General features: G+C 43.2%; 1 protein-coding gene across 1 annotated transcript; it reads left to right on the plus strand.

The window, feature by feature from the left end:
* Positions 1 to 2,040: 2,040 nt before the first annotated feature.
* LOC122945467 (QRFP-like peptide receptor) lies at positions 2,041 to 3,339 on the plus strand. Its single transcript, XM_044304534.1, has one exon. It carries the CDS (start codon positions 2,041 to 2,043, stop codon positions 3,337 to 3,339), a length of 1,299 nt encoding a protein of 432 aa, XP_044160469.1.
* The last annotated feature ends 14,454 nt before the right edge of the window (positions 3,340 to 17,793 follow it).

Here is a 17,793-nt window from a genome sequence, read left to right on the forward strand (position 1 = left end):
AATCGGCAACACAACATTATTTACGCTGCGAAATGTAAATTCTGCAACGAAACACAACACACGGATAGACAATTATCAGCCTCGTACAATATCATGGGGGAAATTCCGCCATGCGAGGGCACCCTAATGCTCGTGCATTTTGCAGCAGAGTGATGCTGGGCTTAAAGGTACAACAGAGAATTCAGGACTAGAGATGAGCGAACGTCTGTTTTCAAGGTCGGCGTATAAGGTTCGGGTTATCTAAGAATTCCGTTATAGATTTTGCTACCACGGACCAGGTCTGTGGTAGCAGAATACATAATGGAATTCTTAGATAACCCGAGCTTTGCAAGCCGAACCTTGAACACAAGTTCGCTCATCCCTATTCAGGACCCTTGATCAGTAGATGGGACTCCTATCTGCTGTTAGAATACCGGTATACCCAGTGCTGCAGCGAAGGAGATGCGGGCAGCTCCCAAAATGCCGCCCCGTCTGTCCACCCCACATAACTGGTATGATGCTAGAAGAATTCAAGGGGTTTTCCAGTAATAACAACTTATCGACTATTCACTTGATAAGGGCACTTTCACACTTGCGGCAGATGAATCCGGCAGGCAGTTCCGTCGCCGGAACTGCCTGCCAGATCCGTCAAAACGTATGCTAAAAAAAACGCTAGTGTGAAAGTACCCTAACTCTTAGGCCTCATGCACACGACCGTTCCGTTTTTTACGGTCCGCAGGAAGCAGCCCGTGTGCATTCCGCAATTTTTGGAATGGAACAGGCAGCCCATTGTAGAAATGCCTATTCTTGTCCGCAAAACGGACAAGAATAGGACAGGTTATATTTTTTTTGCGGGGCCATGGAACGGAGCAACAGATGCGGATAGCACACGGAGTGCTGTCCGCATCTTTTGCGGCCCCATTGAAGTGAATGGGTCCGCACCCGAGCCGCAAAAACTTTGGCTCGGATGCGGACCAGAACAACGGTCGTGTGCATGAGGCCTTAGATCGGTGGGGGTCTGATTTATTTTTACCCCGACTGATCACCAAAACAGTGGTCCAGTGTCTCCCGTTTCAAAAGAGTGGCAGTCAAGAATGCACTCTGCTGCACCATTCAAAGTCTATGGGACTGAGTACAGTGCTCAACTATGTTCGTCAATCCTATAGGCAGTGAATGGAGTGGTAGTGGGCATGCTCAACCGCCACTCCATCCTAACAGGGGAACTCATTCTGGCATTCCGCATTTGGAGCAATTCAAAGAATAGGTAATGATTTGTTATTAGCAGAATACCCCTTTACTAGTACATTTAAAATATTGTAGGGAGTGATAGTTTCTGAAGAGGTGGAGAGACACAGATTTTAGACTACTGCCCTAAAGGGGCACCAGTGTTACCCCCCCCCCCCCCCCCCCAAACTCTCACAAGGTGCTCATGAATATTCTTATAATAGTTCAGTTCAATTTATATTCAGTTGGTCTCTACTCACGCACATTCATACAATGGATCTGTCCCAGCCTCATGCCTTCCATTATGAGCAGAAGCCACAATATCAATGTGAACAGAGCCCTAATAAACCCTCCCTATAGAGCCAGCTCAAACCACACATCAGCCGTACTGAATGGACCATATTTAATGCAGAAGCTGGAGGGGATTTAGTTATACTGTAATTGCATGACATCCCCTCAGAGTTTATTTTTCATCTGTTCATAATGTCTTTATTACCTTTCCAGCAAATTTCCTAGACGTCGGCAAGGTTAGTCACCTATAACCTGCGTAACTGCTTACTGAGAGCGGCCATGCAGATCACGTTGTCAGCTCTTTATTGAGACACTCTGTTTGATCAGATATACACTGCCTTCTTCATTAATGTGCGGCAGAAATATCATCAGTTAATCCATATTTATTGCATTTTCTCTTATAGACTTGGACGTCGGCATTCGCATCATGCAAAAACAATATATAGCGGCTGAAGAGAGCGAAATAGCAGGAGGCGATGCCAAGTTCTCCCAATTAAATCTTGAGCTAAAATTATCAACGTCCTGTTCGCCCGCCTAAAGGAAGCAATGAATTCCACCGCACATACTCCCATGTATAACTATTCTTTTCCAGACTTCACCATAAAGGGCAATGTGTCTGTGCAGATCTTCGGAAATGACACTAAGGAACTGGACATAGGGGAGCTGGAGAAAATGCTCTTTCTCTTCGTTAAGGAACCTGTGACCATAAGCCTCACCGCCATGTACATCCTATCTTTTGTTGTGGGTATCATTGGCAATATAATGTCTATTAAGGTGTTGACTCGGAAGAGGACTGGCAGGACATCCAGTTTGAGCGCCACCAGAAGTCTACTTATAAATTTGGCCATCTGCGACCTCATGGTGGTCTGCGTGTGTATGCCCATTACGGTTGGCAATTTGATCTACAAAGCCTGGGTATATGGAGACTTCCTCTGTAGGGCAGTGCCCTTTATCCAGGCCGTGTCTGTTTCGGCAAGTGTACTAAGTCTTACAGTCATCAGCGTCAATAGGTATTATAATGTCCATAACCCATTAAACGCTAGATCCTTCTTCACCCAGAAGAAAATCTATGGCACGATTGTTGTGGTGTGGGTCATATCCTCCAGCATCTGCTTGCCTCTAATATTTATGAATAAAAGAGATGAGATAGAGATCGCCCAAGGACTTCCTTTAGTGTTTCCCATCTGTACTGAGATTTGGCCCCACGTCATGTTCAAGCAGGCCTACAACTTCCTTCTGTTCTGTTCTTTGTATTGCTTGCCGGTACTGTTCAATTTGGTAATTTGCTTCCTCACCATACGAAAATTATGGAGCTCCTCAGGCAACTTCAAAGATTGCGACTCCAGGAACCAGTCTTTACCAGTGTCCCGATTGAAAGTCAGGAAGAAGATTGCCAAAATGGTGGTGGCCTTGGTGTCACTTTTTGCAGTTTCTTGGCTTCCGGTGTACTTGATGGATATTTGGATTGATTTCAGTATTCCAAAACCTTCTCAAGATGATACACCATCCCCTTGGATTCTTCAATTGAGGCCTTTTGCTCAATGGCTCGGGCTGACAAACTCTAGTCTTAACCCAATATGTTATTGTTTCGTTGGGGATCTCTACCGGTCGGCAAAGCATATGAAGAGCATATACCACAACAGGATGGTTTCTCTCTTTAGTTTCTCATTTTCTGATGGATCTCCAACGTCAATACCTAAACTGCTGTCTTACAAGAACTCTTTACATTCCACCAAAAGGTCCAAACTAAACTGTCCCTTATCGAAGGGGGATAATTGCGAAAACTGCTATCCTGGGATCATAATGAGCGAAACACCTGATATAACAGGCCACTCTTTGTCCTAAGGAATGGTCTTATTGAACTTTGAGTGTAAGAGATCATTCACTTTTGTAAAGACAGATTGTACAATGGATTCCACTAACGAGTACAATTTGCGTTATGGATCCTTGTTCAGAATGGTGACATTTCACTGTCAGTATATTGGCTTCTGCTAATATTGGATTTCAATTATCATGACTAATGTACCAAGCCAACAAGTAGACTTGAAAGACACAACTTAATAAGATGCATGGGTCAGATGGGTTCAAGACTGGTCAAAGGAACAGACCTCATTATGATTTATTAAAGAAGGTAAACGTTACCGATGCAATATTTGATATAGGTGTGAGCTCCAAAGATTGTAGACTTCTGACTGTCTAGACTATCGTTATGATGCCTACTAGGCCTAGGTATTCTTCATGATATATGTTCATTCTATAGAATGAATAAAGTAATATTTGACCTGGTATTACATTTCTAAACTGAAAATTAGACTAAACTGAAAATTGCGGCCATCACTCCACCACTATAGGACTACCTCGACCATTTTCAGAACTCCAATAGTGGTAAACGGAGGGTGGCCGCGCTCTCTGTTCATTTTGGGGGCTCCATTCAGGAAACATGAGCAGGTCCCAGACTTGGAACCTGCACCTATCTGACATTGATGGCATATAGACCATATGCCATTAATGTCCCATATGTTGTAACCCCTTTAAACTTAGGGTCTTTCTAAACAGACATGCTTTGTCTTGCATGGGAGGAGTAGACTGAGGTTTAGGGCAAGCTTGATGATAGGTTTTCCAAACATATGCGTGTCCTTATATTATACTTGAGCATTCATGGATGACCATTAAGGCCCTTTTACACAGGCCTGTGATTTGGTGTCCGAGGGTCCATAAAAATGCTCTTTGCTGATCATTGCCCAATGTAAACAGGACATCGATCAGGCTGCGTAAAAGGATCGTCAGCTCAAGTGATGACCACATGGACATGACATTCTGCAGTATTGGGGGCAGCACAGATTGAAGCTTCGCTCCATATACAGTACAGACCAAAAGTTTGGACACACCTTCTCATTCAAAGAGTTTTCTTTATTTTCATGACTATGAAGCATTAAAACTATGAATTAACACATGTGGAATTATATACATAACAAAAAAGTGTGAAACAACTGAAAATATGTCATATTCTAGGTTCTTCAAAGTAGCCACCTTTTGCTTTGATTACTGCTTTGCACACTCTTGGCATTCTCTTGATGAGCTTCAAGAGGTAGTCACCTGAAATGGTTTTCACTTCACAGGTGTGCCCTGTCAGGTTTAATAAGTGGGATTTCTTGCCTTATAAATGGGGTTGGGGCCATTAGTTGCGTTGTGGAGGTCAGGTGGATATACACAGCTGATAGTCCTACTGAATAGACTGTTAGAATTTGTATTATGGCAAGAAAAAAGCAGCTAAGTAAAGAAAAACGAGTGGCCATCATTACTTTAAGAAATGAAGGTCCGTCAGTCCGAAAAATTGGGAAAACATTGAAAGTGTCCCCAAGTGCAGTCACAAACACCATCAAGCGCTACAAAGAAACTGTCTCACATGCGGACCGCCCCAGGAAAGGAAGACCAAGAGTCACCTCTGCTGCGGAGGATAAGTTCATCCCAGTCACCAGCCTCAGAAATCGCAGGTTAACAGCAGCTCAGATTAGAGACCAGGTCAATGCCACACAGAGTTCTAGCAGCAGACACATCTCTAGAACAACTGTTAAGAGGAGACTGTGTGAATCAGGCATTCATGGTAGAATATATGCTAGGAAACCACTGCTAAGGACAGGCAACAAGCAGAAGAGACTTGTTTGGGCTAAAGAACACAAGGAATGGACATTAGACCAGTGGAAATCTGTGCTTTGGTCTGATGAGTCCAAATTTGAGATCTTTGGTTCCAACCACCGTGTCTTTGTGCGACGCAGAAAAGGTGAACAGATGGACTCTACATGCCTGGTTCCCACCGTGAAGCATGGAGGAGGAGGTGTGATGGTGTGGGGGTGCTTTGCTGGTGACACTGTTGGGGATTTATTCCAAATTGAAGGCATACTGAACCAGCATGGCTATCACAGCATCTTGCAGCGGCATGCTATTCCGTTTGCGTTTAGTTGGACCATCATTTATTTTTCAACAGGACAATGACCCCAAACACACCTCCAGGCTGTGTAAGGGCTATTTGACCATGAAGGAGAGTGATGGGGTTCTGCGCCAGATGACCTGGCCTCCACAGTCACCGGACCTGAACCCAATCGAGATGGTTTGGGGTGAGCTGGACCGCAGAGTGAAGGCAAAAGGGCCAACAAGTGCTAAGCATCTCTGGGAACTCCTTTAAGACTGTTCGAAGACCATTTCAGATGACTACCTCTTGAAGCTAATCAAGAGAATGCCAAGAGTGTGCAAAGCAGTAATCAAAGCAAAAGGTGGCTACTTTGAAGAACCTAGAATATGACATATTTTCAGTTGTTTCACACTTTTTTGTTATGTATATAATTCCACATGTGTTAATTCATAGTTTTGATGCCTTCAGTGTGAATCTACAATTTTCATAGTCATGAAAATAAAGAAAACTCTTTGAATGAGAAGGTGTGTCCAAACTTTTGGTCTGTACTGTATATGACGGTGCACATTCTCAACAAGCTAGGTACACCCTGCCCATTATTTCATACTACTAAATACCATAGGAGTGCATGTTCTACCATCACTTCCGGTCCCGCCGACACCGGGGAATGATCTCTTTTTCAATTTTCTCCACACCAGGCCTGTCACCTTTCTTCTCTCCCCCTACATAGGTGAAATAGGTCGCCTCATACCCCATTGTATTATGAATATCATTGTTTTTATTTGTGAAAATATTTGCCTAAATATACTAATAAGCAAGTACGTTCCACAGTGGAACACACCACTTCCTGGACACCCGGAACTGGAAATGACACTAAATGTTACCTATTTGGCGGTACTTGTATACCTCTATATATACTCTGTGTTCTTTGTCATCCATTTATGATTGTTTTATGACTGCTCTTGATGAAGGGGGACTAATGTGACCCCGAAACGCGTTGAGCCAGACCTGTTTTTACCATTAAAGGGAATTAACAAGAAGTACCTATTGTGGAACTGCCGTTTCTTCCAAAGATTCTACGAGCGATCCAGGCGAGGGAGGTTGTTTTTTTTTTGTCTTGAGCTTTATCCCACAAAACACCTCCCTGGTGAAGTGAGTCTTTTTCTGGATCACATTTCTTTTTGTTATTTCTATCCTTCTCTATATGGATGTTATGAATTTATGATTTTATGCTTTTTACTTTGATAGCACTTACAGGTGGGTATAAAAGAAGCAGCAGGGGCCCAACAGCTCGGCTCCATACTTTTCAATGCTTACCGTCTTGATCTTCCTATAAATACCCTAACCATCTAGATTCACGACTAGCAGATTGGCGCCACCCCTGTGGTTATATCAATTTTTTCTCCCCTTTCTGACTTTATCATTATCTATGTAATGGTTTTCTGTACATACTGTACATAACCACCACTGGCAGCCTTTCTCTTTTCCTCTCAATTCCGTCCATCCTTTGGCGCCCTGCCAGTTACTCCTTGACCCCTCCGAAGTCCAATCCAGGAGGGACTCTGACTAACACTCTTTTTTGATTTTTTTTTTCTTATCCCCGTTCTCTGTTTTTGCCTGACTTTGTCCTTTAAAGAGTTTGCCCCACAAAAAAAAGTTTTCAAACCACAGTTTTCAAACCAGCACCTGGATCTGAATACTTTTGTAATTCCATGTAATTAAAAGTGTATTGTAGCTACAGAGTTATTCAATGAAACCCATCTTTATAGCGCCACCTGCTGTTTGCTTTTTCTAATTTCTCTGTCCTGCTCACTGAGACGGAAGCACTTGCTCAGTTCCATCCTTCAACTGCCACCAGCTGCAGCAGAAAGGACACACCCCTGAGAAAGGACACACCCCTGAGAAATGACACACCTCTGAGAAATGACACACCCCTTAAGCTGACAGCTTTATATAAATCTAGCAGAACACGAATGGGGAGATCTCTGGATCCATGTGAGGTACAGGGCTGGTTCTAGCTTTGTTAGAAAGAGATTGTCATGTACTATATGATGTCTGATTCTCATTTTTTGCATTCTTCATGAGATAACCTTTTTAAATATTTTAAAACAATATATCAGCTCTCCTGATGTTTCTAATTTATTAAACACTAATTCTTCACAAAATAACAATTCTGGAGCATCTTACCTTATAGCTCTACATTGTGACGTTCCTCTGTTATCCTTCCTAGTACTGGGTGTTATCAGCTGAGGGTATGTCTCTACACAGTCTGATAGCGTCCAGACATTGCTGACTGTATAGAGACACACCCCTTTGACAAGGAGAATGGTAATGCCCAGGTGTCAATTAATTCTGAATTTTCAGGAGGAATAACAGAGGAACAGCACAACACATATTTATGTGAAAAAAATGCTCCAGAATTGGTATTTCATGAGGAACACACATATTTACTACAGCATACATGGCAGGGGAGGGGACAGGTGGAAAATCCTTTTACTCATTGTTTAAACAGACATGGGGTTATGCACACCCTTTGTAAGAATGTACTTTATATTACTGTATATAAGCTAAATATTTAGCATGGTTGCAAGTAGAAGAAGAGGAGACACAGAAGAAATTTTATTATTTATAATAAATACAATGTAAAAATGTATCTAAAATATGATTATAATGAGTGCTATAAAGTAACAGTACTGTTGATATTTGATATGACATTGTTATTTCTGATGGTTTTCTTGTTTTATTGCCCTGTACATAGATATTATGGGGGCTGTGCAGAATTAAAAAAAAAAAACATGGCTACTTTATTTCAAAAACAGTGCCCCCCTGTCCACAGATTGTGTGTGGTATTGCAGCTCGAATCCATTCAATTCAGTGGAGCTGAGCAGCAATAATATCCTAATCAAATTTGCACATCCTAACGACAGGTTCTTGTTAAAGGCTGTGGACACCTTCGGAGGCAATTTTTTTTACTCATTTTGGGCTAAAAATCATTTTTTCAATTGGTCTTTATTAAAAATATTCAGTCGTTCTGTCACAATGAGTTAACTGTCTAGCTGTGAGAAACGTACTTTCACGTTTTGCCACGTTTTTACTAAAAGGTTATAAAACGTATTTAAGTCACATTCTTATCAGTAAGATAATAATTGAGCTATAATGAGTGTTCATAAGGTCAGAGATAAGGAGCCGTCAGCTGAGCTGCCTGACTGAACACAGTAAAAATACAGAGACTCCTTCTAGAGAATCTCAAGGCTGTACAGAGAAAGGGGCTCAAAATGTAATAAAGACCAAATGAAAAAAATTATTTTGCTCAAAATGAGTACAATGCAGACATTAAAAAAATGCCCCAAAGGTGTCCATAACCTTTAAAGCAATAATGCTTAAGCTGTGGGCCTTCAGCTGTTTCAAAACTACAACTCCCATACTCTAGTAGCTGTAGACTGCTGGGAGTGGTAGTTTTGCAACAGCTGCAGGGCCGCAGGTTGAGTATGCCTGCTTTAAAGTATGACTTCTCCTTTCAAATAACAAAATGGGTGAATAATATATTGCCTTTTCTACTGTATTTGTTGTTGCAAAGCAGAAAGGAAAAAACATCCTAAATTACCTGACTACACTGTTTCTCATTGTAGTCATCCCCCCTATTATCTGTGTCTGTTGGTCTTTTCCAGTGATGCAATCAATTGGATAGAAATGTTGTCTGTTTGTGTGCTTGTTGCAGAACAGACCACTTCACCCAGATAAAGGGGGGATTATACAACAATCATTTTTCTTGCTTCGTGTTTCAGCTGTACAGTGTAAAGCAACACAAGGCAGTAAATAATACTGTACATTCCAAAAAACACTAATGATAGTGTAAAATATTGGTCCTTACTACCATGTTAGTTAGTCATATGTATTTTTTCATGAGCATGGAATAAATTATTTTATAAAGAAACCCCCTTATTGCGTTATTTTTTTTCTGAATGTGATGTAACCACTCTTACCAGTATTAGTTGGCAAATTATAGACATGTAAGCAATACCCAAAAGAATGCCCCTAATGCTTACATTACTCAGGCTCCCTATTAAAGGGGTTGGCTCCTCTCAGACATTGATGGCATATTGCTTGGCTATGCAATCATTGTCAGAGCTCTGTCACCCACTCCCTTCTCTAGAATGGGGCTCCCAAAGCTCCAAAAATAGCCAGATAAGCCCACTTGAGAATTTTTGGAAGTCCCATAGCAGTGAATGGAGATCGCACTGCGCAAGCGCAGCCACCTCTCCATACCATGCTATTCGGCTGCCGGAAATAGCTGAGCCAGCGCTCTGCCATTTTCAGAACTCCTATAGTGGTGAACGAAGGGTGGCTGTGCATGCACAGACACTCTCTCTCCACTTTGGGGGCCCCGTTCAGGAGATAGGAGAAGGTCCCATAGGCAGGACCTGCACCTATCTGACATTGACGACATATCCTAGCGTGATATGCCATCAATGTCTGAGATGGGCCAACCCATTTAACTAGGATACCCCAAGGAATGGAAGAACAAAAGCAAACTGAACACAATCAGTACTATCTAGAGGTGCATGGTAGGAATTAAATTGCAGTATTATATATGAATGGTATGGCAGTATTATGTTGGCTACTGCATGTTATTTGGATACTGTATGGGGAGCAGCCTCAAGGAGTTTCTTCGACTCTGGAGGATCCATCACACAAACAACCAATGAGGATTGTGCAATACCCCATTTCCCCTGGGGTGGGGCTGCAGAGTAATTGAACAATTACTGCTAGGTTCCATGACAGAAGAGTAGAGCTGATCACTGGGGGTCCCTTAACCCCTTAGTGACCACCCATACGTGTTTTTACGGCGGTCACTAAGGGGCCTTGGGCTGGAGCGCCGCCTTTTTACGGCGGCACTTCAGCCCAAGTTAGCAATAAAATCAAGCGCTGTAGCTCCGTGCCCGCAGCTACTGGAGGTACCTGAGGGCTTGGGGCAGTGATCAGTGACCGTGACAGAGCGGTCTCTGATCACGTGATTGCCGTGATACACTTTATCACGGCGATCACAGAAAATGCCGGCAGCGGAGCTGCCCGCACTAAACTTTCTCCCTCCTCTCATGTAAGAGAGGAGGGAGAAAGTCTCCGGTGCAGCGATCGGGTCCCCCAGGGCTTCTTGCTCTAAACTTGGTCCCGATCCTCACCCCCACCCCACCCCCTTACCCTCATGAAAGATGGCGGCGACCCGGCGCATGCGCAGACTGAAAGCCGTCCGCTCAACCGCTGCTCTCAGTAAGGTCTCTCTCCTCCGGAGAGGAGAGAGAAGTTCAAATTATGCCCCGATCGGGTCCCCTAGCAATATGGCCCCCAGATATGTTAAATATCTAAATAAATAAATAAATAAAGCAATATGGCCCCCCCACACACACATCTAAATAAATAAATAAAAAGTTTAAAAATTTTATAAGTGCAACCAAAATAAAGTAAAGATGTGGAAATATATTTTTGATAAAAATATTGAATAGTATTTATGTATGTATGTGAAATACTGCAGTTGAAAATAGGAAAATATGCCAATTTTTTGAAATTTTCATCAATTTTCACTTTTTTAATAAAGATACGCATATTTTATCGGTAGAATTTTACCACCTAAGTAAAGTACAATATGTGACGAGAAAACAATGTCAGAAATACTTTGATGTGCAAAACCGTTACAAAGTTATTCTAAGCTAAAATGACACATGTCAGATTGCCTAAATTAAGGCCCAAACAGGCTTGGTCACTAAGGGGTTAATAGGACTCCTTCTAATCAGTCACCCTTCTAACAAAAAGGGCTTTTCCAAAGTGGACCCCCCTCATTACGGTAGCCTTTGTCCGTATGAGGCGCCATGATATCACAATCACCTACAGTAATCTTCTCCCGCCTACTATGGATTCCATAGGGAACGGTTTATAGAGTGTAACATAAAAAGCAACACTTTGAAACAAATAATAATTACACAGAATTTACATCTCAGTAACCGCTCAAGAGGATAATTATATTGTCCTCATTCCCGGCAGGAATTCGATTATGGTTTGACAGCGGGGGTTGGGGACGGAGTGTAGATTATACTGAGTTAAGGGGAAACACTCAATTTGAGAGAAAAAAAATGACAGCAGAGACCATGAAATCAGTGCTTTCTATACAATAGGCTTATAGCAACTGCTTCCTAATGACAGGCTGTGTTACCAGCAGATATTCACATACAGTGACCTCACCAGCCGGGATACACTGCTGATAGATAAATACTAATACATCTACTTGGAAATAGATTTCAATGGGCTTACCACTCAAAATCAAAATGTTAAAAAGAGCACCAGACAGAGTTAAGGGTATTTTTCATTCTTCTATTCACTTATAGACGTAATTACCGAAGGTAATAATTTAAAAAAAATATGGTCTTTATTAAAAAAAATATGGAGCCCTTTTTTCTGTACAGGGCGGAGAAGCTTTAGTAGCAGGATCTGACATTTCATTTTGTTCTGTCAGCCAGCTCACCTGATGGCTGTCAGCCAGCTCACCTGATGGCTCCTCGTCTCTGCTCTCTGCACCTTATAAACTCTCATTACAGCTCAGTCCTTATCTTACTGATAAGAATGTGGCTTAAATAAGTGTTTATTAGCTCTCAGTAAATTAGAGATAAGGGTTATTAGATGACCGGGCACAAAGTGAAAGTAAAAAAGTACTAATCATACAGCTAGAAAAACTGTTAACCCTTTGTAACAGAACAGCTCAATATATTGAATAAAAACTAATTGAAAATATGATTTATTTTTTTTGCCAAAAAAAGACAAAAAATTGCTTCCGAAGGTGTACATAGACTTTACACATTTAAATTCAAACTATAGAAAGTGTAGAACAAAGATCCAAGTCTCCTCTATACATTTATCTATCTATCTACAGTATATATATCTATAGATCTGTCTGGATAATATATATACATTCCTATATGTCTGTCCATCGCTATCTAATCTATCTACCTATCTATCTCTCTATCTATCTCTCTATCTATCTATCTATCTCTCTATCTATCTCTCTATCTATCTAGCTATCTATCTATCTCTCTGTCTACCTGTCAGCTATCATTATCTACCAAATCATTCTGTATCTACCTGTCTATCTCATATCTATCAATTATCTATCTATCTATCTATCTATTTATTTATTATATATATATATCTATCTATTATCTATCATTAGCTACAAGTCTTTATCTACCTATCTGTCTAATATCTCTATATATCTATCTGTCTAATATATCTATCTCTCTATCTATCTATCTATCTATCTAGCTATCTATCTATCTCTCTGTCTACCTGTCAGCTATCATTATCTACCAAATCATTCTGTATCTACCTATCTATCTCATATCTATCAATTATCTATCTATCTATTTATTATATATATATCTATTATCTATCATTAGCTACAAGTCTTTATCTACCTATCTGTCTAATATCTCTATATATCTATCTGTCTAATATATCTATCTATCTATATATCTATCTACCTTATGTCTATTTATCTGTCTTTCTATTTATTCAAATCATCAGCTGTGAACCATACAGACAATAGTGGTTCTGATCTCACCTTGCTGTTCCTCCATCACTACTGTAAGTACCATATCTACAGTATGCCTATAGGTTGGCAAACCCGCAGCAAAAGCAATCAATGCCCTCTTTAATTATCCAACGCTTGTGAAGGACCTTAGGCCATAGTTGTGTGGACGACCTGGCAGTTTTATGAACAAACCACGTAAGAGAAGTTTTATGTCCCTAAGAAATAAAACGAAGATTGATCTGCTGATTTAGCGCCACCTAGCCCATAGGCTTCCATGAAAAATTAAAATAATTCTCTCTGGCAGTTTATAACTAAATAAATTGACCTAAAATGGATTTTTAAAAACCATGCCAACAGGTACTGATTACTGTTCGCAGGCTGTCGGAAGTAGCAACCTGTTTTACTTTCCTATCTCTTCTTCTGCCAGGATTTGCACAAGAACAATGGGTTTGTCTGACTTGTCTGTTCCTAAGACTGATGGCACCTAGGAGCACCACGGAACACAAAGGGAGAGTTTTAATATAAGAAAACTTCACATTTTCTGCAAATAATTGTTCTATTTTCTGTGCCCCGGTCCTTCATACATCACTGAAACGTTCCAAGCTTTAGGCTGAGTAAATAATTCATGGCCGCTTTAATTCATATATTGAGCTGTAGTACGATGACATTTCACAGCTGAAGACGGGGATGTAGATTACTAACAAAAAAAGGAACTATGAGACATACTGTGAAGGCCCCGTCTGCAGCGATTTCCTTAAAACAGGAAGGACCGCCTGGAGAAGGAGTTGGAAAATTTGGAAAATACTGTGAAAAAAGACAAAGCTGTAGCAATAGCATTAAGACTGAGTTCACACATCAGTTATTTCCATCAGTTATTTCCATCAGTTAGTGTGAGCCAAAGCAGGGAGCGGGTCAAAAACACAGAACAGGGGAATATCTTTCCATTGTACCTTATCTGTCACGGCCATGGCTATGACCGTGACTCTCTATCCGCATGCGGTTGCCTGCGGTTTCGTGTAGATTTAAACCACAGGTGAGGGCCGCTGGCGTGTGGCCTAACTTGTGGTTGCCGCGGGCAACCCGTTTCTCATGTGTATGTGCAGCAGCAGTCTCAGCGTGGCTAGGCAGCGTGCTGCAGTAGCATGCGGTCTCACCTGACTCCCTTTATGTTAGGTGTGTGTGTGGTGTGCACTGTGTTTCATGTATTGTGTGCACTTCCCCTATATGTGTGTTTTCCCCTCTGTGTATTGGAAGGGTTAACTTCCTTCCTAGTGTGTGTGTGTGTATGATGTCACTGGGTGTGGTTGACCAGTGGGTGTGGCCTTTGGGCCTATATAAGTTCTCTCTGTGGCAGGGCTCAGTAGGTTGCTGCAGCCTTGCTAGCTGGAGCAGCCGCCTGTGTTTTTCCATCTGCCTGTGAGAGCCACCACTGTGGTCATAAGATTTAAGTTAAGATTTTATGTATGCTAGTTCTATGTGATGGTAATATGTTTTGTTGCTATCTGTATGTCATCTTTGTTGGTGGATGTTGTCTGTTGGGACTTCCACATGTGTTTGTGCAGCATACGGTTCTGGATCCTTGTCTGTTTAGGGATCCAGTCAGCAGGGCTGTGGCAGGTTGGTGAACTTGTTGTTCGCCTGCCATTTCCGTGTTGCTGTTTCTGTCCCCCTTTTCCCAACAGCTTGGCCATTAAGGCTCCTGCTCCTCCGTGTCAAGGAGGAGTAGGTCGTCTCACCCAGCTCCTAGCTCAGGGATCTGCGGAGGGTAAGATAGGGCTCCGAGGTTCCTGCGCATGGGCCCTCCTACCATAAGGGTCGGCCCATGCAGGTTAGGAGTTAGGGTCAGGGTAGGGATGCTGTAGGAGGTGACCTGCTCCCTATCCTGTGGCCTCATGGCCGAGTAGCCATTATAACACCCGGCATCTCACGGCTGAGGGTTTTCCCCATCCTCAGCCGTGACAGTATGACCACAGCGGCATCTCATGTGGCGGTTCCCTCGAAAGAGGGTAGAGCATGCACCGCCGTCTATGGATGGGGTGCATGCGCGCTCCTCGGAGGAAGAGCGTTATGGGGGTTTCGCCGCTTACGGCGCGGTGAGTGGCTTTTCCCCGCCATTTCCTCACCGTGTTCGTTTGGCGTCCCCTGTTGTTTTTATCCCCTCACCCTGGTGTTTTTTTGGTGTGTGGGTGTTGTTTGGTATGCGTGTGCATACCTTCGGAAGAGGGTGCAGCATGCAGTGCCATACCCTTGTGGCCTGCATGCGCGTTCTCCGGAGGGAGAACGTCCCGGGGGGATCACCGTTAACGGCACGGTTGGTGGCTATTCCCCGCCACCGTACCTTCCGTGTCCGTGGTCCCTCGTCCCTCTCCATGTTCCCATCTCTGGTCGTCTGCTGGCAGCACTCCGTAAGTGGTCCGGCTGTTTGCTGGTCAGGAGTGTCTGCTGGCAGCGACTGGAGTGGGGACGTGAGTGGAGAGTCCCCTCGTCCATCTCTCAGTGGTTCTTTCTCCTTTGTCGCTGGTGCGGGCTGCAGTCCTCGTCGGACTGGCTAGTGTGAGCCGGGAGAGGATGCAGCTGACAGCGACCCTTTTTAGGAACCGGCTGAGAGTGGACATCCCCTTCTCCCATCCCCTTGTGTGAGTTCCTCACCAGTTTTGTTTTTTTTTTCGGTGGGGGGGGCTTTGAGGGGTGGGAGTGTCACGGCCATGGCTATGACCGTGACTCTCTATCCGCATGCGGTTGCCTGCGGTTTCGTGTAGATTTAAACCACAGGTGAGGGCCGCTGGCGTGTGGCCTAACTTGTGGTTGCCGCGGGCAACCCGTTTCTCATGTGTATGTGCAGCAGCAGTCTCAGCGTGGCTAGGCAGCGTGCTGCAGTAGCATGCGGTCTCACCTGACTCCCTTTATGTTAGGTGTGTGTGTGGTGTGCACTGTGTTTCATGTATTGTGTGCACTTCCCCTATATGTGTGTTTTCCCCTCTGTGTATTGGAAGGGTTAACTTCCTTCCTAGTGTGTGTGTGTGTATGATGTCACTGGGTGTGGTTGACCAGTGGGTGTGGCCTTTGGGCCTATATAAATTCTCTCTGTGGCAGGGCTCAGTAGGTTGCTGCAGCCTTGCTAGCTGGAGCAGCCTCCTGTGCTTTTCCATCTGCCTGTGAGAGCCACCACTGTGGTCATAAGATTTAAGTTAAGATTTTATGTATGCTAGTTCTATGTGATGGTAATATGTTTTGTTGCTATCTGTATGTCATCTTTGTTGGTGGATGTTGTCTGTTGGGACTTCCACATGTGTTTGTGCAGCATACGGTTCTGGATCCTTGTCTGTTTAGGGATCCAGTCAGCAGGGCTGTGGCAGGTTGGTGAACTTGTTGTTCGCCTGCCATTTCCGTGTTGCTGTTTCTGTCCCCCTTTTCCCAACAGCTTGGCCATTGAGGCTCCTGCTCCTCCGTGTCAAGGAGGAGTAGGTCGTCTCACCCAGCTCCTAGCTCAGGGATCTGCGGAGGGTAAGATAGGGCTCCGAGGTTCCTGCGCATGGGCCCTCCTACCATAAGGGTCGGCCCATGCAGGTTAGGAGTCAGGGTAGGGATGCTGTAGGAGGTGACCTGCTCCCTATCCTGTGGCCTCATGGCCGAGTAGCCATTATAACACCCGGCATCTCACGGCTGAGGGTTTTCCCCATCCTCAGCCGTGACATTATCTCTGTGTAGGCTTAACTACTGGTTTGGGCTCACAGTAACTGGTGGAAATCACTGACCAACTAACTAAAGTATAAGAAGAAAGAAAGAAAGAAAGAAAGAAAGAAAGAAGGACAGAAAGGAGGTGAGAAGGAAAGAAAGAAGAAAGGAAAGGAGGTCAGAAGGAAAGAAAGAAGGAAGGAAAGGAGGTGAGAAGGAAATAAAGAAGGAAGGAAAGGAGGTGAGAAGGAAAAAAAGAAAGAAGGAAAGGAGGTGAGAAGGAAAGAAAGAATAAAGTAAAGGTGGTCAGAAGGAAAGAAAGAAAAAAGGAAAGGAGGTCAGAAGGAAAAAAAGAAGGAAGGAAAGGAGTTGAGAAGGAAGGAAAGGAGGTGAGAAGGAAAGAAAGAAGGAAGGAAAGAAGGTGAGAAGGAAAGAAAGAAGGAAGGAAAGGAGGAGGAAAAGAGGGGAGAAGGAAAAAAAGAAGGAAGGAAATGAGGTGAGAATGAAAGAAATGAGGTGAGAAGGAAATAAAGATGAAAGGAAAGGAGGTGAAAAGGAAGGAAAGGAGGTGAGAAAGAAAGAAGGAAGGAAAGGAGGTGAGAAGGAAAGAAAGAAAGGAAAGGAAGTGAGAAGGAAGGAAAGGAGGTGAGAAAGAAAGAAGGAAGGAAGGAAATGAGGTGAGAAGGAAAGAAAGAAGAAAGGAAAGGAATTGAAAATGAAGGAAATGAGGTGAAAGAGAAGGAAAGGAGGTGAGAAGGAAAGAAAGAAGGAAGGCAAGGAGGTGAAAATGAAGGCAAGGAGGTGAAAAGGAAGGAAAGGAGGTGAAAAGGAAAAAAAAGAAGAAAGGAAAGGAGGTGAGAAGGAAGGAAAGGAGGTGAGAAGGAAAGAAAGAAGGAAGGAAAGGAGGTGATAAGGAAAGAAAGGGGGAAGAAAAGGAGGTGAGAAGGAAAGAAAGATTTTTGCTGCCTATTTTCAGCAGTTCTTCAGTGGGTATAATAACATTCATGAGATGGCAGTTATCGGGGTCTCTGACCGGTGGCTCTCCGGCTGCAGGGTGTCGGGGTATGATGGGAGTTGTAACTAGAGCTTGAGCTGCAACAACTGAAAAGCTACAGGTTGGCGACCACGGCTCTGATGT

This window comes from Bufo gargarizans, chromosome 8 (assembly GCF_014858855.1).
Source record: "Bufo gargarizans isolate SCDJY-AF-19 chromosome 8, ASM1485885v1, whole genome shotgun sequence".
NCBI classification, from domain to species: Eukaryota; Metazoa; Chordata; class Amphibia; order Anura; family Bufonidae; genus Bufo; species Bufo gargarizans.